The 22,677-nt window shown below is 33.4% G+C and overlaps 2 protein-coding genes across 2 annotated transcripts in view; one reads left to right on the top strand and one right to left on the bottom strand.

Annotated features, from left to right (window-relative positions):
- LOC123681280 (dedicator of cytokinesis protein 3) overlaps positions 1-11,199 on the top strand; it is an 82,238-nt gene extending 71,039 nt beyond the window's left edge. Inside the window, exons 8-26 of the mRNA XM_045619593.1 lie at positions 926-1,088; positions 1,146-1,415; positions 1,469-1,760; positions 1,816-2,059; positions 2,182-2,368; positions 2,614-2,867; positions 2,917-3,207; positions 3,265-3,424; positions 3,507-3,741; positions 3,932-4,094; positions 4,154-4,396; positions 4,454-4,648; positions 4,728-4,869; positions 5,144-5,310; positions 6,401-6,906; positions 6,958-7,072; positions 7,145-7,338; positions 7,399-7,592; positions 9,821-11,199. Coding sequence (XP_045475549.1) covers positions 926-1,088; positions 1,146-1,415; positions 1,469-1,760; positions 1,816-2,059; positions 2,182-2,368; positions 2,614-2,867; positions 2,917-3,207; positions 3,265-3,424; positions 3,507-3,741; positions 3,932-4,094; positions 4,154-4,396; positions 4,454-4,648; positions 4,728-4,869; positions 5,144-5,310; positions 6,401-6,906; positions 6,958-7,072; positions 7,145-7,338; positions 7,399-7,592; positions 9,821-10,317 — 4,512 coding nt within the window. The 3' untranslated portion in view covers positions 10,318-11,199. The remainder of the gene's footprint in view (positions 1-925; positions 1,089-1,145; positions 1,416-1,468; positions 1,761-1,815; positions 2,060-2,181; positions 2,369-2,613; positions 2,868-2,916; positions 3,208-3,264; positions 3,425-3,506; positions 3,742-3,931; positions 4,095-4,153; positions 4,397-4,453; positions 4,649-4,727; positions 4,870-5,143; positions 5,311-6,400; positions 6,907-6,957; positions 7,073-7,144; positions 7,339-7,398; positions 7,593-9,820) is intronic.
- A 7,317-nt stretch (positions 11,200-18,516) lies between these two features.
- On the bottom strand, positions 18,517-22,335 carry LOC123680408 (probable elongator complex protein 2). The gene is made up of 10 exons (XM_045618297.1): positions 22,038-22,335; positions 21,465-21,981; positions 21,051-21,407; positions 20,774-20,964; positions 20,535-20,724; positions 20,327-20,482; positions 20,101-20,266; positions 19,782-20,038; positions 19,488-19,725; positions 18,517-18,704 (listed from the first exon to the last, which is right to left on the bottom strand). The coding sequence occupies exons 1-10, from the start codon at positions 22,167-22,169 to the stop codon at positions 18,551-18,553; spliced, it is 2,358 nt and encodes a 785-aa protein (XP_045474253.1). The 5' UTR covers positions 22,170-22,335; the 3' UTR covers positions 18,517-18,550.
- Positions 22,336-22,677: the final 342 nt, after the last annotated feature.

The following is a 22,677-nucleotide window of genomic DNA, read 5'->3' as shown; positions in this document are numbered from 1 at the left end:
TCTAACACGTCTACTTGTACCTCTCTTCCCTCAAAGCGATGTTTGAAAGGGAATTGTTCAAATTATACTATCTTTATTTAACTAACGGGATTTTATGTCTGTTCCTCGCATTATACAGGGTGGCCATTTGAAAACGAAACAGACGAGATTACAGACGAAATAAAGTTTTTCGATAGAAATGCTCGGACAGGTCGATTTCTGTTTCGAGGGGGACAACTTAAGATGTAGGTTACGGACGCATAGCGCTTCAACCCTTGCTGCTACAACCCCCCCCCCCCCCCCCCAATTTTTGAATAGGGAAGATGGGGTGAGTGATACCTCAATATCAAGGTATTTTTATACTGATTTCAGCACAGTAATTGTTTTTTCATTTTATGCATTAGTTCTCGAAATATTCATGCGTTAGTAAGTTAGGAAGGAAAACAGTCATGGTTGTTTTGAAGCTCAAAATGTCGATTTTTCACAAAACACTACAAGTGCCATGAAAACACCACTTCATTTTCAAATACTTAGTTGAGAATATTTCGAGAACTAATGCATAAAATGAAAAAACAATTACTGTGCTGAAATCAGTATAAAAATACCTTTCAAATGAGGTATCACTCACCCCATCTTCCCTATTCAAAATTTGGGGGTGAGGGTTGTAGTAGCAAGGGATGAAGCGCTATGCGTCCGTAACCTACATCTTAAGTTGTCCCCCTCGAAACAGAAATCGACCTGTCCGAGCATTTCTATCGAAAAACTTTATTTCGTCTGTAATCTCGTCTGTTTCGTTTTCAAATGGCCACCCTGTATATCTTCTTCATCAAGACGTATCTTTGCTAAAACTGTAAACATATATGTATAATACATAAATCAAATCTGGATCCTGGTAGCTTGATTTGATTCTATCATCGATAATTCCTAACAAATTTGCGTATTAAAGGATTGCTTATGGGGAGCCTCTGGAATGGAAGGATCTTCTGTTTACAATTCCATGATAATATACCATCACAACTCTCCAGCTTGGGCAGAATTAGCAAGATTAACACTGCCAATCGATAAATTCGCAGGAGCTCATGTCCGATTCGAATTCAGACATTGTTCAAGTAAGATGTCAGGAATTTTCTTCTTAGCTCAAATTTCAAATATCTTCATCTTTTCAGCGAGAGAAAAAAATGATAAAAAACTGTTTGGATTCTCGTTTATCCGATTAATGGATAAAGATGGCGCAGCTATACAAGATGGTTCTCACGAATTGTACATATATAAATGTGAAGATCCCCAAAAACTGGAGAACTGCGGATACTTGTCCCTTCCAGCTTTCGGCAAAGACTACGAAGGCAATCATGAAGCTAGCGGGCAATTTTCTCGAAGTCATAAGGAAGCTGTATTCGTCAAAACTCTGTTATGCTCTACGAAACTTACTCAGAATGGTAATCCATCATTTGTTTGAAATTTTGCCATAAATTAATTGATTTATTTTCAGTTGATCTCTTGGCTCTCTTAAGATGGAAGTCTCACCCAGAAAAGATACAAGACTCCTTGCAAAGAGTTTTGAAACTGGGCGATGAAGAATTGGTTAAATTTTTGCAAGACGTCCTTGATGCTCTATTTGCTCTGTTTTCAACGGAAGATGGAAATTCAACCCAATATAGTGGATTGGTTTTTCACGTACTTGTTTCGATTTTCATCTTGTTGGACGAGTCTAAATTTCAACACTTTAAGCCTGTTTTGGACGCTTATATCAAGAATCACTTTTCTGCAGCTTTGGTTTATAAGTGAGTTTCTGTTCTCAATTCAAGCGTTATTATGTTATTATTTTGAAATTTTTAGGGGATTGCTCACAAGTGTTCAACATTGCGCTGATTGGATCTTATCCTTTGAGAAACAGGAACCTATTCAGAAGTGCTACAAAAGTTTGGAGTATATTTTCAAACTTATCATACAAAGCAGATTACTTTTTTCAAGAGCTACTTGTGGACAGTTTGAAGACAGCTTCAAAAGAGACTTGTATGCTGTTTTCAATTCCTTGAATAAAATGTTGGTCATGACTGATCCAAATATCACCAATACCCAGGTCAGTACAAAGGTATATGAAAAATAGAACCAATTAGAACTTTACCACCCTTTAATTGAGTTTATTCAGTAGAAAAGAAAACTCAAGCCCATCATATTTTACAATTAAAAAATGTCTTTCAGGTTGCCTTACTGCTATCGATTAGTTCAGTTTATGAACAACTGGTGGATGTATTACCAATATTAGAAGTTTCAAAAATAGCTGCTACCATGTTAGACACAATCCCTAAAGAGTTACCTCTACTATTAGTCCAAGCAAAATTAGTTTGTATAAAAAATTTAGTATCCAGTAAACTATTTCAAGATGATGGTAAGTTTTGAATATTGGGGGGTGGTCTGTTTCTTAGTTTCTTTTGGACTGCGATGTTGGCAATACGTTTATCTCAGGGTTCTCTTTAATAATATAATTTTTTTGTTATAAGACGACTTGGACTAGAATGACATCTAGTTCCAGAGCATTGTGCTCTTCAAAGTTCTTTTTTATCAGCAACTTCCGAAAGAAACTAATAGATGGCTTTCCTAATTATACGGTATGATAACATTATCCTTTTTCAGAATCCAGAAGTTTACTATTAGGCTGTGCTTGTAAACACTTAAGGTTCCATATTATACATAGAGATGAATTAACGTTATGCACTGAAGTGTTGTCAGAAATACTAGGTTATCTTTTTAGACAGCGTAAGCTTTGCGATGAACAGGGAAAGATAAATAATTGTATACATCATGATGTTGATACTTTATGTATTAGCATACTGGAAGTGTTGCTTCAAACAGTTTTGATGTTGCTTGATAAAGATACAAAGATAATTGTGAGTTGTAATGAAATTGTTATTAGCAAATGTTAACTTGTATTTTTAGGGTTGTTTGGTTGCTTGCATGCTCGGCATATTACAGTTATTGGATGAGTACCATTACAAACGGTTATGGGAAGTTCTAATGGGCCCTAGTTATGATCGTAAGCTATTGAAAGACTTTCTGTTGAGAGTGTTTCTAGTGTTTCGTAATTTGGTCGTTCAGGAGGTTTATTCGAAAGATTGGCTAGTAATCAAAATGGTTATGAGCAACATCATTTTGAAATCTCTCCAAGAGCTTGCACAACCTTTGGCTTTCAAGTTTTTGGATACACATTCAGGTTACATTGATAAAGAGGTAAGCTGCTGTTTTTCTTGGGTTTTGAGTATTTTTGCTAGTGTTATTGGGTTTCAGCTCTGGACAAACTACTTTAATTTAGCAGTTCATTATTTAACACAAGAATCCCTTCAGCTGGAACAGTTTTCTGATGTAAAAAGAGAAAAAATTATAGAAAAATACGGGGATATGAGGGTATTGATGGGATTCCAAATTTTGTCTATGTGGTCACAATTAGGTGAGATTTTTTGCTTCAAAATCCATTTGAAGTCTTATGCTAGGTTGAAGATTACAACACGGTTTTTGATTTATCTTTGCAGGGGAGTGCAAATTAGCATTCATCCCATCAATGGTTGGACCGTTTTTGGAAGTGACTCTAGTGCCAGAAATTGAACTTCGCAAGGCCACCCTTCACATATTTTTTGATATGATGGAATGCGAACAGAAAGCACGGGGTAATTTCAGACAAGTAGAAACTGAACTTATAGATAAACTGGATACACTGATATCGGAAAATAAGGGAGATGATGAATATAGGAGGCTATTCAATACCATGTAAGTTTCTTTCATTTCAAAATATTTCTTAGAATGATTTATTGGATATTTTGATGTAATATCGACATTTTTTCATGCAACCTAAGGGAGCATTTGAGTAATGTGTAAGTATATGATGAAAAACTGATTGTTGTCTTGAAATGTTAATTTCTTTTTGTGGTTACGTTTTCTTTAACATTGTTCTTTACAGGCTCCTGGGTAGAGTCCAGAGTGAAGATCCAACTTGGAAAGAGAGTGGAGCAGCTTTTATTACATCAGTCAGTCGTTTATTAGAGAGACTTCTAGATTATCGAAGTGTTATTCAAGGGGATGAAAATAGGGATAAAAGGATGTCTTGCACATTTAATCTTCTTGTGAGTTGAGAAAATTTCTCATCGGTAATTCATTTTACTTTATTTTAATACCCTTCTAGAATTTCTACAAGAATGAATTCGATCGAAAAGAGATGTATCTGAGGTATATATACAAGTTGCACGATTTACATTTCTCTGCTGAAAATTATACAGAGGCGGGCTTTACCATGAAACTTCATGCAGATCAACTCAGTTGGACCAACCATACGCCAGTAACCGATATTAACAATGCCAATTTGACCGAAAGTCAATTGAAGGAGAAACTCTACTTGCAAATGATTCATTATTTCGACAAGGGAAAGGTAAATAAAATTTTAATGAGTAAAAATAGACATCATTTAGGTTTTTGAAATTTACAGTGTTGGGAAGAAGGTATTCCTCTATTGAAAGAACTGGCAGCTGTTTATGAAGAACAATCCTTCGATTACAAAGCTCTGAGTGACATACTGAAATATCGTGCCAAATTCTACGATAATATATTGACACAACTCCGTCCAGAACCTGAATATTTCAGAGTTGGTTACTATGGTCTTAGTTTTCCACTCTTTGTTAGGGTAAGTTCAGCTTAACCGAACAAGTGTAAAGATAATCTGACTTCAATTACAATTTTCTTTGAATTTTTCTCTTTTATAGAACAAGCAATTCATTTATAGAGGATTAGAATATGAAAGGATCGGTGCCTTTACACAACGATTACAAACGGAATTCCCAGCCGCCCAAATTTTGATGAAGAACACACCACCTGATGATTCTATAATAAATTCTGATGGACAATGTATCCTTTCGAAAAGTTAATACATTTTACCTTTGCATCAAGAAAATATTGGTTCCGAGCTTTGCGATTACTTTTTCCTTCCATATGAGTAAATTAGATAGAACTTTTTGGCAGTTGAGTGTTACAAATCTCAAAATATCGTGGAACTTTGATTTTTCAGCAGACAGGGACAAGGAATCATAGAGTCACAACCATTGGCAAAGTTTTTCTTGTTGAAATAATATTGAATTTTTTAACACATTTAATCAGTTGCTTCCTTAATTATAAAAAATAGATATTCAAATTTGCAATGTGAAACCAATACCAGAGCCAAATCCTATTATTCAAGCGAATGGTGTTTCAGAAAAGGTTTCTAGGTATTATCTTTACAATAATGTTAAGCGATTCCAGTGTGATAGACCTGTACATAAAGGAATGATCGACAAAGATAATGAAATTAAGGTAACTATATGATAACGACTTAGATATTTCCTTCTTTGAACTATTTTCTTGACAGGGTTGAAGGTCAGGTTGTTGGAACAAAAACCACTTCTCAGACCATTGCCGACATGTTTCGATTTTATTCAAAAATCTTCTTCAGGGCTCTATAATAAATTACAAGATTTTTTTTTTTTTAAAAACACTAATAAATAAATCATGTTGGAATATACAATGGGACATTACAATTGAATAAATAATTACATGAATATCTGAACAGTACAATGCAAAAAAGGAATTTTTTAAAAAACGAATAGTGAGAGAAACACTAAAAACAATCCAGCCCAGCATACAGGTACTTGATGATTTTACATTAAAAAGGGGAAACCAATTACTTACAGTCTATTTGCGGTTTTTTGTCAGAATCATGAAATATATGAAATAAATATCACTTTTTGACACCATCAAATTATAATCTAAAACGAACGAAATGATAAAACGGGAACAGACCACTCTGATGATACATATGTTATAAGTAAATAATTATCATTATCAGAGTAGTCTGTTCCCGTTTTATCATTTCGTTCGTTTTAGATTATAATTTGATGGTGTCAAAAAGTGATATTTATTTCATATATTTCATGATTCTGACAAAAAAACCGCAAATAGACTGTAAGTAATTGGTTTCCCCTTTTTAATGTAAAATCATCGAGTACCTGTATGCTGGGCTGGATTGTTTTTAGTGTTTCTCTCACTATTCGTTTTTTAAAAAATTCCTTTTTTGCATTGTACTGTTCAGATATTCATGTAATTATTTATTCAATTGTAATGTCCCATTGTATATTCCAACATGATTTATTTATTAGTGTTTTTAAAAAAAAAAAATCTTGTAATTTATTATAGAGCCCTGAAGAAGATTTTTGAATAAAATCGAAACATGTCGGCAATGGTCTGAGAAGTGGTTTTTGTTCCAACAACCTGACCTTCAACCCTGTCAAGAAAATAGTTCATCATTAAAAAAGGTCTCAAACCAATAACTCATTCTGGTATTTCCTTCTTTGTTCAGATTCATAAAGTGAATGTAATATTTTAATTTTTTGTTGAATGGTTTCAGAGTTTATGGATAGAAAGGATGACGATAGAAATAGACCACCCCCTGCCTGGAATACTAAGATGGTTTGAAGTTATAAATAGGCATACTGAAGAAATTCCTCCAGTTAAATTCGCATGCGAAACGATGCAGAATGTAGAGAAAGAATTGAGGCAACTGATAATCCTTTACTCCAAAGAACCAAAGAGAAATTTGAATCCTTTCACCATGCGGTTGCAGGGTATTATTGACGCAAACGTGCAGGGAGGCATCAGCAAATACCAACAAGCGTTTTTCACCCAAGAATTCCAGAAACTATATCCAGAGCACATGACATATGTATTCACTTTGAAGAATTTGATATTAGATGCCACACAAGTGATGGAAGAAGGATTGGACCTTCATGGAAAGTTGGCTTCAGCCGGTGTTCAACCTTTACACCAGAGGTTATTGGAGAGATTCGCTCAGTTGAGGGAGAGCTTGGGACCGATTTGCAGACCTAAACGACAGAAATCCGATAGTATTGTCAAGTGAGTTTAATTTTTTTGCAGTTTGAACTTGAACTAAATAAGTTATTACAGTACACCACTGCCACCAGTACCTCTTGAGAAAAGGTATTCAGAAAATGGTTCTCATGTACCATATGGCTACTTGGGAGATTACAGTGAACCAGATGTGATATATACGAAACCAGTGGTGAGTTTTCGTTGCATTTTCAAATGCGAATTGTTTTGAGATGTGCGTATTATTGCAATTTATCAATTATAGGAGAACGATAAAGTTATGCCCAGTAGAGAAGCTTTAGGTCTTTCATTACCAAGCGCAATTGGCGCGCCACCCATTCCACAACGAGAGAATAGACCAAAGTCTCAAGGTTTCAGTAACTTATTCTGCGAAGTACATACACCAACTAGGGGACCTTTTGAGTATAACAGTTCCAGTTTGCCTTCCTTCAAAAGCAGGTAAGGCATCATTCCATTTTTAAGTGACTAACAGAATACTAATACCTCATATTTTAAAAGGGAATCTGATTTATGTGATATTCCACTACCACCAAAACCTACACATTCGAGGGAAAGGTCCCTGACCAAACCACCATCTCCAAGACTGTTGAGACATAGTTCTATGACACCTACAGACGGTATTTCACCATTAAGGAATTCGTGGTCAGATTCTGGAACGGAAGAAGCACCACCTTTGCCTCCTAGATCTCATAGTAAGTAAATGAAACAAGCACTGACGTGAAGTCAGGAGTTTAATTTTATTCATGTAATTTCACATGAACTTTCACACCATTATTTTTCTGGACGATTGTTTCTTTTGTTTTCAAAGTGACTTGCAATGATCTAATAATATCTTGGGCGATCGTGCATAGTATAGCATTGACTCCAATATTAAAGAGAAAAAGGTTGAGACCCTAGTCACAAGACAGCTCATAAAAGAATACAAAAGTTTGAATTTCAACTAATTATAGAGGGTATGGTCCATTTATCACCTTGGCTACTATGGTTAGTAAGTTGGTGGTCCGTATATGTCAAATTCATCAAAAACCGGTGACTATTTCCCCAAACTCTGGTAAGTTATCTGTCACCAGAGAAACCGTACCTTTATTCTGGTTAGATTAGGTAACCACGCCCACTCCGGTTGGCAGTTTGTCATTTTAATTTTCAGATTATTGTTTATGAATATTTTCCAAGACATCTAACACTTAAAAACTGTATTATTTCAATTATGAAACAAATACCCTTCAGAGCCATTAAGAACTATCAGTTATTCACAAATTAAACGAGATCAACCATTTATAACCTCCAAAATTCTGTCAATGAGAAATTTAGTTGACCATTGACAAGTGTCAAGTGGTCCGTAAATACGAAGCAGGTTACCTCAAACATTGAAAACCACTAGTAACCGCTCGGCAATATATGGAACATACCCAAAATAGTAATGATTTTATGTAGAACCAATAAAAACTATGTTGTGGCTCCAGGTAGCTGATATTTCTCACTCCTATGTTGCTGTCGATTTCTATCTCTCTCTCTCTCTCTATGCACTATCTACATAACATGTGATGAAAACATAGAATTATAGTATAGGTTTTGACGTAGTAATGTTAGGGTACTTAGTAGAGATGAGCGATACCGTGATTTCAAGATCACGTTGTGAAACGTTCCTGTTCCTTTATGATATCAGTGAAATTAAAGCGTGACGTGATCACTGTTTAGGTATCGTATTCGGTTAGCGCCCGTTCTCCGTTCCGTGCAGCACTGGGAGTGGGGTCATCCCACTCCCAGTGCCGCTAACCGAATCCGATACCTAAACAGTGATCACGTCACGCTTTAATTTCACTGATATCATAAAGGAACAGGAACGTTCACGTTTCACAACGCTAAGCACGGACCGTGCTTGTTATTATTATTTGTATGAATCACCCAGACCTTAGCTCTTTTGTCTTTCTGTTAATTCTTTAGAGGTAACAGATTTGTGGAATATGGATATGAATAATTTTGGACATCGAAAAATAAATAATACCTACACATAAAATAATTCACATGTGAATATATATTGATAATATTAAGTGGCTGATACTGCATCAAATAAAATAAGAGAAAAACAGAAAAAGTAACAATCAGAAATGTACAAAAATATAGTAAAACCAGTTATTGAATAATTGAATTTCCTAAATATATTTGATATTTTCTATTAATTTCTGAGCTAATCAAAGAATTGTGAAATCTCTAAATGAAAAGGTATGATTTTTAGGACATCGAATAATAAATAATAAGCCATATGCATATATTCAGGCGTTTATTTATTTATTTAATAATAATGATGAGTAATCAACCTCCAAACAAAATACACTCATTTTATAATTGTATATATCAAAATAGTTGAGGGGCTAATACTGTAACAAAAAAATAAGACAAAAATTAAAAATTTCACAACAAAAAACTCAGAAATGGGTAGTTAAAACAGTCCCTAAATAATCGAATTTCCTAACTATATTTGATAAATTTTTCGAGAGAAAAATACAATTATTCCTATTCATTCTCCACCAACGACATATTACAATTGAGGAAGAGAATTATTTGAGTTTTTTTATTAGTTAGCCTGCTTCGACGTTCTGTTTATATTTGTCCGGCTTTCGAAAACAATCGTTCGCACGGAACTTATGTTGCTAGAGTGCATCAATAAGTGCCGACAAAGGTTCCGAAGCAATAAAAACATCAGGCTGGCAGGCTGGCTTCATAATTTACGATTGCACGGACGTTGATATGCCAATATCTGTGAAATGTTCAAACAGTGATCCCATCACGCTCTGTATTCGTTTTTCGGAACCGTGACTACCTGTGACGGTCTGATATCAGTGATTAAATCACAGTTCGTGAAATATCGCTCATCTCTAGTACTTAGATTCTTAGTTTTTGCTAAAGGATTTGTTTTCAGCTCCTGACAAACGCGTGAATAGCTTCTCCAGTGATACTCCACCTCATGTACCTAAAAGGGGATCTAAAAAGTCCACGCCATCAATGTGTAGTATGGACTATATGACGTTAGATGAGAGCTCGCAAGAACCAGTCTCAAATTCGTCTTCAAATTGCTTATTGACAGCTCAAACTGATGATTCCCACGATTTGAGAGATTCAGGGATAAGTATATCTGAACATGCTCATTTAAATAATTTCAATAATAGCACTTATGAGGAATTCGATTTGAGGGCACATCAGCAGGAGATGAATATTGTTCAAAGTCCGCCAAAAGACTGTGCGAAACCTAATCCTCCTCCTATTCCTCCCAAATGTAGTGGTACTTCCAGTAATAGTTCTGGCCTTCTTGACTCTGACACCAAAAGAGATAATTTTGGGAATATTTTAAGTCCAGAAAATTATTCTATTCCAAAAATGCAAACAGACGCTAAATTGGCTAATGTAGAAAATTCATGAAGAGACTGGTTAGATTGAAGGGGCTTACGAAATAGTGTATATTAACATTTTTATCTGATTTTAAAATTAATTTTCTCTTAATTTAAAAACTGTAATTTTTAGATGTTGAATTTTTTTATATTCCGAATTTATTAATTTTAGTTTTAATATGGAATTCATAGCACAATTTTACTTTAAGTGATGTAAATATTAGATACTGTCATATTAATTTATGAACAATTAATTCATTCTTTGAAATTTCAGGTTTTGAAAATTCTATTTCTTTTGGAATTGACAAATCTGTTATTGAAACTATCATTCAAAAACTGAAATTTTCACTTTTAGCATTTGGGAATTTGTTTACAACTGAAAACAAACAGAATGAATTTAAGACCATGATTATATATTATTTGTTAAAGGAAAGGAATTTTTGGTGATGATATCATAAATATAAAAAAGAGGTTGATTGTAGTTCTATATGTATATGTTGTCAACACCAAAAATATTCATGTCAAGCTTTCAGGGGCCGTCGTGTATGTTTTGGTTAATATAAAGCAGCTTTATGAAATTAATCAATCTGAATACTCAATTTAATTCAGGATTTTAATGATGATAAAATGGAAAACTATGATTCAGTCCACTTTACAGTCGAAATTTAGTACGAAATATATTGAGATTATAAGCAATTAATAATAATGGCAGATATTTTTGAGATTTTGTTAGTGTCCCCAATGTTCATGAAATGATTGAACGATGAAGATTCAAAAAAGTAGAAATTAATAGAAAAATACATATTTTCAACACTTTTTGGCACAAGTTTGAAATCAATTTTAATATTTTTATAAATGGTTCAGATGATACGTCATCAAATGTAGCACAACTTAATGATTGGAAAATGCATAGTGATATCAAAATGACCATAATGAAGCAACATTTTTACACAGCTTTTTGTCTTGTATATTGCCATAGAATAAGTACGAAATAGTAGTTGCTTCTTCAAATGAAATTGACCATATTCACCGTCGCCATATTGTTATGCGACAATACCAACTACCCAGTGTTCCCAACGGAGAAATATTGAGTTTACTACAAAAATACCGCTAATATCAAAAATACTATCAGCCATAAAGACTATTCTTCCACTGACTATTTCCAAAAATGGAGCGAAGCATTCATTTATACACTCGGCCACAATTAATTTGTTCAGAAAACCACCTTTCACTAATCTTTTTATTTCCAAAAGGTGAAATTTTTGCACAATGTTGTCCCAAACAAGCCTATCTGGCGTAGCAGCCAGAAAAGGTACACATAAACTTCACTTATAAACTTTATATTGTGGAATTTTTCTAGTAAACTCAATATTTCTTCGTTGGGAACACTGGGTAGTTGGTATTGTCGCATAACAATATGGCGACGGTGAATATGGTCAATTATAATTATTATTATTTCAGACCTTAGATTATTTACAACAAGATGGAGCAATCCCTTACTAGATGAACTGAATGTTTTGTTCCCATAATAAACACTGTTTGTTTACAAACAAAGTGTGTTGTCGTAAATAGAAGTCAGTGGCGTGGATCTAAAAATTTGTTAAGAATAGAAATAAATCCTTCAAAGGTTATCGAATCTTTAATTATTATTTCATTGGATGCATAATTAATGTCATTATTTTTATGAATTTTGTTAACCTTCCCGATGTTTTCATCTTATTCTAAATCATTGTTATACGCAGAATTTTTATAGTGCAGGCATATTTTCGATTCGAAAAAATATTCAATATGAAAAGAGATTTGAAATAGCAAATATGATATTCAAATATTGTTGTTCTGGTTTTAATAATTACAAATACCTATACAATTGAATGTTATATCATTATCAATGATTTTATTAACAATCCTATTATATCGAATACATCTATTCAGGTCACTTTTCAATAAGGCTGCATGGTAGGTTATTACCATACAAGATGATGCTGTATCTAAATTTGGATTTTAACACAGCTTGATATCTTGTTCTGAGGTGAGTCCAGATTTTTATTGGGGACCACCATGTTATTACAAATGGAGCTCATTTGACTGCAAAGGTTTGAAATTTAAGGGTATTACACCTGAATACTATGTTAAATTGAATAACAAAAATAACAATAAATTTATTGATCCAGTTCGACATGAAAATGTATTAGATAGGTCAGTTTTACATCAAGTGTGAAGTATAATCATATCAGTTCTCATTAATGCTGTAATAGGCCTTACTTACTTACTGAAACCTTGTCCATCCATTACCTGCACCTTTGAGAGCAAATGATATTATGAATGTATAGTTTTGTTCCACTATATAAGATAGATGATTGGAATTTTGTGAGTTTTGCAATGGAATGGACGGAGAATCAGTATTTATAGTGGAATAGCAATTGAAACTTGAAAGCCTGCATAATCAGGATTGATTATCAAGCAAGGATGTATTAATAACTTCCATAAAAAATAACATGTAACATAAAATAAATGATTTTTACAATAATGATTTGAAGAAATACGATAGGTAACTAAAATATACTGATAATCGATTCTTCAGAAATGTTTATAATAAAATAACTAAGAATCCATATCTACTACTGCTATAGTCCTTGGTAATTGAATCCAAACAGGATCGAAAAGTACACAATCAAAAAAGAGTGTTTTATACACCCTGATCACCCTAAAACTTAAAACTAACAATTGTAAAGATAAAAAAAAAACTTATTGATTCTGATACAAAATCAGATGTGTGAGCATGCTTCTTACTCGATTCACCACTTGATCGCTCATTTTTCTTGTCTCGTGGTGAATTCTTATAGTGAAATATCTTTTCAATATCAGTTTTATCAAAGGCAATTCATGACTTTCTAGAAACCCTTCATCAAATACATGATTGCCAAATGCATTCAAAACATCATCTGGTAAACAGACAATACAATTATGAATCAACTTATTGATTAAATTTTCAGACTTTGTACTCAAAATATTAGGGTTGTTAGAAATCATATATCTTATTGTTTTTTCTGCTTGTGTGCATATCTTAATGACAAATTTGGATGCCTTGAATAAATTGCCATACGTTTTTCTTTTCTGTAGAAATGAATATGTTTCACAAGTCTCCAACATATCAAGACATTTTGAGCAAGTGATACATTTTTTCAATGACTTGACAACGAATCCTGCTATATAAATTAAAACATCCTGTATATATGAAGATAATTGCCATCCTGAAGAACCAAAGTAATCATGATCATTTAACGCTGCACACAAATTTTTATACTCTTCAGTCTCCTCCAAGTCCTCCTTATGATCATTTATTGTTATTTTTTTATATGACGAAACATGAAGAATTGATGTATTGTCCAAATTAACAACATTTCCAGAATCAGCACCTCTCACTTCCCTTGCTATCAACAACTTTTTATATGCTGACTGAAATTGTCTGGCTGTGGGATTGTTGTTGTATCCATTCAGACTCCTGATAGCACCAAAAAATACCTCCAGATGGTCTTGAGAGAACTTATAGGTCAATAAAAAGTCTAATTTTTTTGACACCACATACATTCTAAATATTTCCTCAAGACTCTCCATACATATTAAAAACCCTAGAAACCCTGTTTTCCTTCTTGAAGATAATACTGGTGTTCCATTCAAAGTCAGTTCCATGAAGTATTCTTTTGCTTCAGAAAACCTTTCCACGTATAAATCAATGTTTTCAAAAGATAATGCCCTCTTATATGTATATGGAGAGAATTTATTTCTTGAGTTCAAGATGTCAAATAAATCATTAACTAAGAGACAGAAATTTGCAGTCTCTTCAGCACCTTTAAAATTTGTCAATTTCAAATCAAACTCAAGGAATTTAAGAGCATCCGACACACTCCTGCTGAATGTCTGCGCAGCAATCTTCACTCTCATTTTTTCTTTCACAAAATGTAAATGACGTTTTCTTATCTTCGTTGCTGCATTCAATCCTTCTGTGTCTTGGAGATTCACAAGTTCTTCAAGATAGGTCCATTTGATTAATTTATCATTTTTTGTTTTCAAAATCTTACTGTCTCCTAAACAATTCCTCAAGAGTTTGAGCATGTGACAAGGGTCAAGAAAAATTAATACCTTCTCTTTGGTGACTGGATGTTCAAAGTGAGTCTTCAATGATTGAGGATTCGAAAAATCAGCACCCAAATGACTCGCCATATTCAAATTCGAAGCTGCTCCATCAAAAGTAACAGAAGTTATTCTCAAATTTACTTCATTCAAAAACTCCAGACAGTTAATTACCAAATTGGCTCTTTCTCTGCTTGATAATCCATCTATCAAAAAATAGCCTACTGGAATTTTCCAGTGACCATTGATGCAGGTAACTAAAAACACAAGTGCTTCCTTAGCTTCTGGTAAAGTATCCACTTCAGGTTTTTCTCCAAAACTTATTGATCCATAAAATTTACCAGCAATAAATTCGATTTTTTTTCTAATGGCCATCTCGTCAATCACCAGATTGCAATAAATTTGTTCTCCCGCAGACTGCTGCACTTTGTTCTTCAATGCACTGAGGGCTTCAGTTGTGAAGCCAGGAGTTCCATCGATGGTCTGATACCACTTAGAAATAGTCTTTGGGTGTGGAAGTGAATTATTGAATTTTTCCCTAACATAATTATAGGCCCTAGGCGAGTAAAAATGTAATGATAGGGCAAATGCTCGTAGAGAAGGTGTAAATTTCTGATTTTTTGATCCCCTTATGAGTCTATTTACCATATCTCTACTAGGACCTGGTAACGATGCCTGAAATATTGAAAATAATTACATTCCACAAATATATGCAAAGCTGAATCTTACTTACCTCTATATAATCTTGAGCATTATCGGATATAAGGTTCATTTCCCTCAAATTATTCAGTAGTCCTGAAATATCTGAAATTTTCTGTTGCAGTCTTCTGTTCTTCATCCTCAATGCTTTCAGTTTCTTTTTCTGTTCTGCAATTTTTCGTTTAGCAAGGGAGAAGGCAAATTTTCCTTGTTTTGGTGTCCTGAAATCTTCATCCCTTACATCACCAACAAAACATTTTCTTTTTCTTGGTCTTGGTACAGAACTTTTAGCTTCAGAACTGAAATAAGAAGGTTTTATATAATGAACCAGAATATATTTTGCAATATTATAAATATAAAATTAAGTAAAACTTACGTAGTTGGATGTGCTACTGTTAATACTTCCGAGGATACCAAGTTGCTTGACGATTCTGAAGCTGTCATAGTACCGGACAATTCTGAAACTGTCAAAGCACCAGAGGATTCTGTATCGGTCAAAAAAGCAGATAAATCTGAAGCGGTTAATGTATCAGATAAATCTGAAGCAGTCAATGTAGCAGATAAATCTGAAGTAGTCAGTGTAGCAGACAAATCACTAGCTGTTAAAGTTCTGGATAGTTCAGAATTACTCAGTTTTGAGGATTCCCTGACACTACCTAGCTTATTAGTATCTAATGGTTCTGGAGTCACAGGCCTTTCATCTGGAGATGTGCTACTGGAACTGAAATTAGAAATATTATATTTAGATGTTCATATTATCCAAATCAAATTTTAAAATAAGTTTACAATATGCTTATATTGAGAGCTAGGTATTCCTAGCTACGCCTATGGTAAATTATTATTTGTTGTGTTTACTTACCGATGTATGGATCGCCCGCAGTCTTTACTGGTGCTTTTTTTACATATCACACAGGAATTAACCATTTTTCAGCTTAATACAGCAAATAATTATTGTCCAACCTCGTTTTCACTACAAAAATCACTTGGTTAACTCAAAACGATGAGTTTGAACTTGTTGCACCTAAGCATCAGCTGTCAAAGAAGGCGGCCATAATGAAATTCATTCGCACGTCCAGGTCACGTGGTAGAAAGCCACCAATAGGGAGCTGCGGGAATGTGTTTTGATTTTGACGAAAATAATAAACATATTGCTATCTTATTTCGGCCACGTTTTCTCTCTCACTATGCTCTATCTTGGTGTAAATAATCTAAGTTTCAGACAACCTATCAAGTGAGATATAACCTCAATTTTTTATTAACTGCACTCTTTTTATTGTTTTTTTGAAGAGGTGTATATTCATTTATTTTATTGTCTTGATTTAATGAACACAAGTTAAACAACAATAATTATCAATGATCATTATCACTATATATAGAATAGAATTGGTGTTCAAATAGTTGATTTAATAATAGAAGCAGAGCCAAGAATATAGTATGAATGATGGAGAGAACATTTGTTCTTATATAGCTTTTATATTTTTGGGGTTTCTATAAAAGGATTAATTTCACAATTACATACAGGGCATTTACACATAAAGTTATTGGAGCCTGAGGAAACTTTCTTAAGATGCAATTTTATTTTATTTGGCTCCGTTAAGAACATATAGGCATTTTTTAGAATATCAGTGTAATCATTTTGTTTGCCTGTATGCACTTAGTTCTATACATATTGTTCCTGGTAACCAAATAAGAACATATTGAGTGCTATCGGAAAAACATAATGATTAGATTCTTACAAAAACAGGTTTATTTTAAATAAAAATTTTGACAGTATAGGAAAAACGTGATTTTTGGTTGCATATCAACAGCATTTATCTTTTAAACAAAATCGAACTTTGTGGAATTATAAAAATAGTGTTAGAATATAGTGATAGGAATAGATTAAAAAAAAGTTGAAGTGAACTAGTCCTGTTTATTTCTTAATGCCACCGAAAATTTACTGAGTAGTGCCAAATCTAAATAGTACGGTTTGACTCTCAGGGAAAAGTAAAGAAAATTAAATCACTATTAGAATTCAAGAATAATGTCAATAGTGCCAAATTATTCTTCACATATGTACTAATACTTTATATTTTTGCAATTGAAAAATAGATTGCTTCATGCTATGGCTCATTAGTCCACCAGTCTATTAGGTTTATCCAATAAGTTCTCTGCCTAATTCATTCATACATTCGGCAAACATTGTACATATGTATTTTTGGCATTTTAGATGGAGCTCGTATATTCAAAACTATTTTTTCTACAAAGGTCACTATGTTACGGGCCAAGCAAATCGGAGATTTTATTGCTGCTACAAAAGTTTCAGTTGTCCATTTGCACATCGAAGTTTGTATATATTGGTGCTATTTTTTTTCCACAAGGGAAATATTTTTAATATCAATTATTGTCATACTGTAATTGTGTTGATTTAGCCATTATACTAGTCATAAAGATATTATATTCTATTTTGTATTACAAGTACCTACCTATTGTATTTTCTTATGAATAATTGATAATATTGTATTTCAATTAGACGTAGTTAATAAATCTATCTGAGGCGATGTTTTTTCATATTTCTGGAATTAACCTCACCTGTTTTTATCTTTATTATACAGGGTGGCCATTTGAAAACGAAACAGACGAGATTACAGACGAAATAAAGTTTTTCGATAGAAATGCTCGGACAGGTCGATTTCTGTTTCGAGGGGGACAACTTAAGATGTAGGTTACGGACGCATAGCGCTTCAACCCTTGCTGCTACAACCCCCACCCCCAATTTTTGAATAGGGAAGATGGGGTGAGTGATACCTCAATTTAAAGGTATTTTTATACTGATTTCAGCACAGTAATTGTTTTTTCATTTTATGCATTAGTTCTCGAAATATTCATGCGTTAGTTAGTTAGGAAGGAAGCCACAGTCATGGTTGTTTTGAAGCTCAAAATGTCGATTTTTCACAAAACACTACAAGTGCCATGAAAACACCACTTCATTTTCAAATACTTAGTTAAGAATATTTCGAGAACTAATGCATAAAATGAAAAAACAATTACTGTGCTGAAATCAGTATAAAAATACCTTTCAAATGAGGTATCACTCACCCCATCTTCCCTATTCAAAATTTGGGGGTGAAGGTTGTAGTAGCAAGGTTTGAAGCGCTATGCGTCCGTAACCTACATCTTAAGTTGTCCCCTCAAAACAGAAATCGACCAGTCCGAGCATTTCTATCGAAAAACTTTATTTCGTCTGTAATCTCGTCTGTTTCGTTTTCAAATGGCCACCCTGTATAAACAGTTTTCAAGTTCTGAAGAAAGCAAGATTCTTATGGTTTTAAAGTGCATTTGTGTCTTGAGACTATTTACTTATCGTGAGAATGAAATATTCTAAGACCTGAAATAACCAAAGGTATGAAGAAAACATAAATTTAAAAAATAATATTAATTCTTTATTCTTATCATTATAACTTGTCTAAAAACAGATTAAAAACCTTGAGTGAAGTATCTGTACTACATGTTGCAACTTGTAAAATATTTTCATTTAACTCTTTTTTGCCTGCCTCTCCCAAAATTTGCCGAAATTGAATTCTTCTTACAGTTAAATGATGGGCCAAGCTGAAAAAAAATTAATAAAACACTGAAAATTTTACACTATGGATTATTACTTCCTATCTCAACGCTGAATATCACAACATATGCAAAAATATATGCAAATATAAATTGATCATTTGTTGTTAACATTGCAAGAAATAAATGTTTCAAAATTTGTTTCTTTGATTTTCATCTTTAAAATTCATTATGAGGTAGGATATCAATGCAGTATTGTAACTGATTTTGTTATCGAATTTCATGCAAATAGTTCTGAGAAAAGCTCTGGACGGTTGGTGACCAGATTTTTTCAGTCGCTTCTTGGACTGAACATATTTAAAATACAAAACTCTGATTATTTCAGTTGGAGTTAATTTTTTTTTTAAAATAATAATGTTCCAAATAATCGAAAATCATTTGTTTCGAAATCCGAATAAGAGTTTCAAAAATTCATAACTTCGAATATAAGGCTACGACTTTGAGGTAACATACATTCTTGAATTCATGATCATAAGTTGGTTACATTGCAAGAAATTAATTTTTCAAAATTTGTTTCTTTGATTTTTATCTTTAAAACTCATTATGAGGTAGGATGTTAATGCAGTATTGTAACTGATTTTGTTGCCGAATTTCATTTGAATAGTTCTGTGGAGAGCTCTGGACAGTTGGCGACCAGATTTTTTCAGTCGTTTGGACTCTACATATTTCAAATATAAAACTGTGATAATTTCAGTTGGAGTTAATTTTTTTTCGAAAATAACAAGGTAAACTGTTGGAAATAATTAATAAAAAACCAAAGAATTGTATTACCTTCCATTCAGCTCCAAAACAGATTGCCATGAATTTTCCATTGTCCATTGATAAAAGAAGATAACGCCAGATTCAAAACCAACTCCGAACAAGTATTTACCGTTTAACAGGCAAGGTGCTGCAGAGACGGCTGTAATTGAGTCTTTTGGTATTGATAAATGAGGTGAAGCCTGCTCATATTGACCAAGGACACCTTCAGGACTTTTATTGACATTTTTTGTCCAAACAGCCAATTTTCCTATGAAAATAATATTAATGAAATTCAAGTAAATAACGGGACCCTCTGCAACTTACCATCTCTAGATCCTGTAGTGAAATATTTGGAATCATGTGTCCAACTACAACACCAAATTATTCTAGAATGTACACCGTTAGCTTTGTTTGTAGTTGCAGCTAAGACAAATTGTTCCTGATTGTTTTTCTCAAACAATGACCATCTTCTATCTCTCGAAACAGTGAGAATTTTCTGTGAATCTGGCGAAAACGCAATTTGCGAAACTGTTAAATTATGGGATACTAATTTCTGTATATTTTTCCAATTGGTAGTGTCCCTGTGAATAAATTATTTTCTTGCATAATACGGTCCTTGAGAAAATGAGAAGTGAATAATTACCATAATAAAACAGCTGCATGCTCTTGAGAAGTTGATTTACAAGCAGAAGCTAAGTATTTGCCATCAGACGAGGATGCTAAACAATAGACTTCATATCCATGTCCATAAAGCTTACACATTTCTGGCCAGAGTGTATTCTGAAGAAGGTTCTCCTCTGTTGGGGGTTCTGAAATTCAATAAAGGATATTGATTTTAAAAATTAAAACAATAAAAACAATGAACTAACCATAAAGCTCAGTAGCAGTGAAATGGGATTCCTCTGGATACATTTCTTTAGTGTCCTTAATAAGAGACAGAGAATCATTATTTTCAGAATAAACTGCTTTATTGGACAGTCCTAAAGAAGGTACAGCTGCTCCTTTAGCTCCTCCAGAATTTTCACCTAAACAAATTAACAAATTAGGCCAATACCAACATTTATATTTTCCACATACTTTCTGACTCTTCATCATCCTTCTCTATTTTACAAATTCTTCTATAGTTATCTATGAAATTTTGTGGTGCACTAAACGTCCTTATGACTTTCTCTTCAGATGCTGATGCATATTTATACTTTGAAAAGACTGCTATGGAATTCATATCGTACCCATGCACTTGTGGTCTTGCTATTTCATGCCAAGTGATCTACAATTTTTAATTAAACAAGAGTTTTATTGTTATAGCAAACACTTACAGGTTCTTTTTCAGTAGGCCAAGGAGCATGAATTCTGCAAGTTTGGTCCAAGGATGCAGAAAATATGTAGGCCCCCTTTGGATCCCAAGCTAAATCAACTACTTCACTGAAATGACCACCAACAGTTACCACAGGATTCCAATCTATTTCATCATTTTTCCAAACATGAAAAGCTCCATGATAGCCATAACCTAATCAGAAATATTTGCCAATTTATTGCAAAAAAACATGATATTTTCAGAGAGACAGTGAGTCTTTAAGACTGTTATCCTCTTACCAATCATTGTGTCTCCATCAGGACCGAACATTGCCCCGTAAAATCCTAGTGTATTACCCCCCACTTCACCAACTCTTATATTATCCATCCACAAATCATTGTCTTTGTCATATTCCCATATCACCATTGTTTTATCCCAAGAAGCTGATAGTAATGATTTTTCCACAGGGTTCCACGAGACTGAATAAACCCATCCTTCATGTCCAATTAAAACAGATTCTACATTGATTTGATAATCCCAGCTCAAAGTTTTTAGAGCTAGTTTGCTTTGGCCAATTGTATCTTTCTCACATTGAACAAATCGCCAGATTCTGACATAATTATCTTGGCCTGATGATGCAAGAAGAAAATCATCTCCTGAAAGAAATAATAATTTATCTTTTTACTTGTGCAGGTTTGATGGATATATTTTACCCTCTTTCTTCAAATCTAATCCACAGACCCAATCTTCATGACCTTCTAATTTTACAGAAGAGACAAATTTGAACCCTTCATCTTCCATGTACAATCTTATAGAACAGTCATCTAGTGTGAAAGCTAGTAGAAGCTGATTATTAATTGAAAATAACCTCAGAGCAATGCAAAGGTTATAACCAAGTTCTATTGTTTGAATAAGAGTAAAATTTTCTGAAGGATTTTTCCGTAGCCACACTTTAATTGTACTATCCATAGATGCACTAACTACAATAGCGTTCATTTTATTTTCACCCTTATAGATACCATCAACCACTGTGACATTGGAAGTATGGCTTTTTAAAATCTCATGTTTAACATCATCACCATCCAATGTCCAAACAATAACATTTTCGTCAGTACTGCCTGACACAAGTTCATTTTCATCGGGAATATCTGAACCTTTCAGCCATTTAACAGAATTAACTTGTCCTTTATGTTGGGCTAATGTTTGTGTTACCTTTCCTCCTGAACCGATCTAGAAACGAAACGGTTATCAATATAATTATCAACAACAAATATATCTTTACTCACGTCTAAGTTGTATATGCAGACACTGTTGCAAGATCCATAACATATTAAATTATTGTTTCCCCAGTGAAGAGCATTAGTACATTGGTTGCAGTTAGTGGAAATGTAAACACTTTCAAATTTCTTCGAATTCATTTTGTGAATGAATGGATGAAATGGTTATTTGAGATATTTTCAATTCATTGATTCTCGAAATCATACAATACTTATTGCTATTAATTATCAACGCATTCAACACAAATATAGTCAGTTTTGTCGTGTGTTGAAGAGGTATTAATATAGGTTAGGAATTCAATTTTGACATTTCATAGAATATATTGCACGGAATAATTGTTGAATTGCGTTTTATTCTTATAATGTGGATGCAACTAAAAACAATCTCTACACACAATTACTAATGGATAGTGCCAGAATTGGCGTTTCATCAATTCAGATATGGATTTCTGCAATAACGGGGTAATTTAGTTTTACCATGACCTTACCACTAATCTCTGATTCCTTAAGTATCAATGTATTTTGGGTAGCATATTAGTCTCCATTCATCTTTAGTTTTATTTGTATAATAACACGATTGATTGGTTCATTTTGTTAGGAAATCACTTATTTAGATGTAACTATTGATTTTAACTTCGGAATATAAGTT

Source organism: Harmonia axyridis, chromosome 5 (genome assembly GCF_914767665.1).
Source record: "Harmonia axyridis chromosome 5, icHarAxyr1.1, whole genome shotgun sequence".
NCBI classification, from domain to species: domain Eukaryota; kingdom Metazoa; phylum Arthropoda; class Insecta; order Coleoptera; family Coccinellidae; genus Harmonia; species Harmonia axyridis.
The sequence above is the reverse complement of the archived record's forward strand: the minus strand, read 5'-3'. Positions and strand labels throughout refer to the sequence as shown.

What these genes read in the sequence shown, in the direction of transcription:
- LOC123680408 (XM_045618297.1), bottom strand. Translation starts at nt 22,169, where the DNA reads ATGAATTCGAAGAAATTTGAAAGTGTTTACATTTCCACTAACTGCAAC. An exon ending in ATTAGATTTGAAGAAAGAGG is followed by an intron (nt 21,408 to 21,464) that starts GTAAAATATATC and finishes TATTTCTTTCAG; the next exon opens with GAGATGATTTTCTTCTTGCA. An exon ending in GGATGATGAAGAGTCAGAAA is followed by an intron (nt 20,483 to 20,534) that starts GTATGTGGAAAA and finishes TAATTTGTTTAG; the next exon opens with GTGAAAATTCTGGAGGAGCT.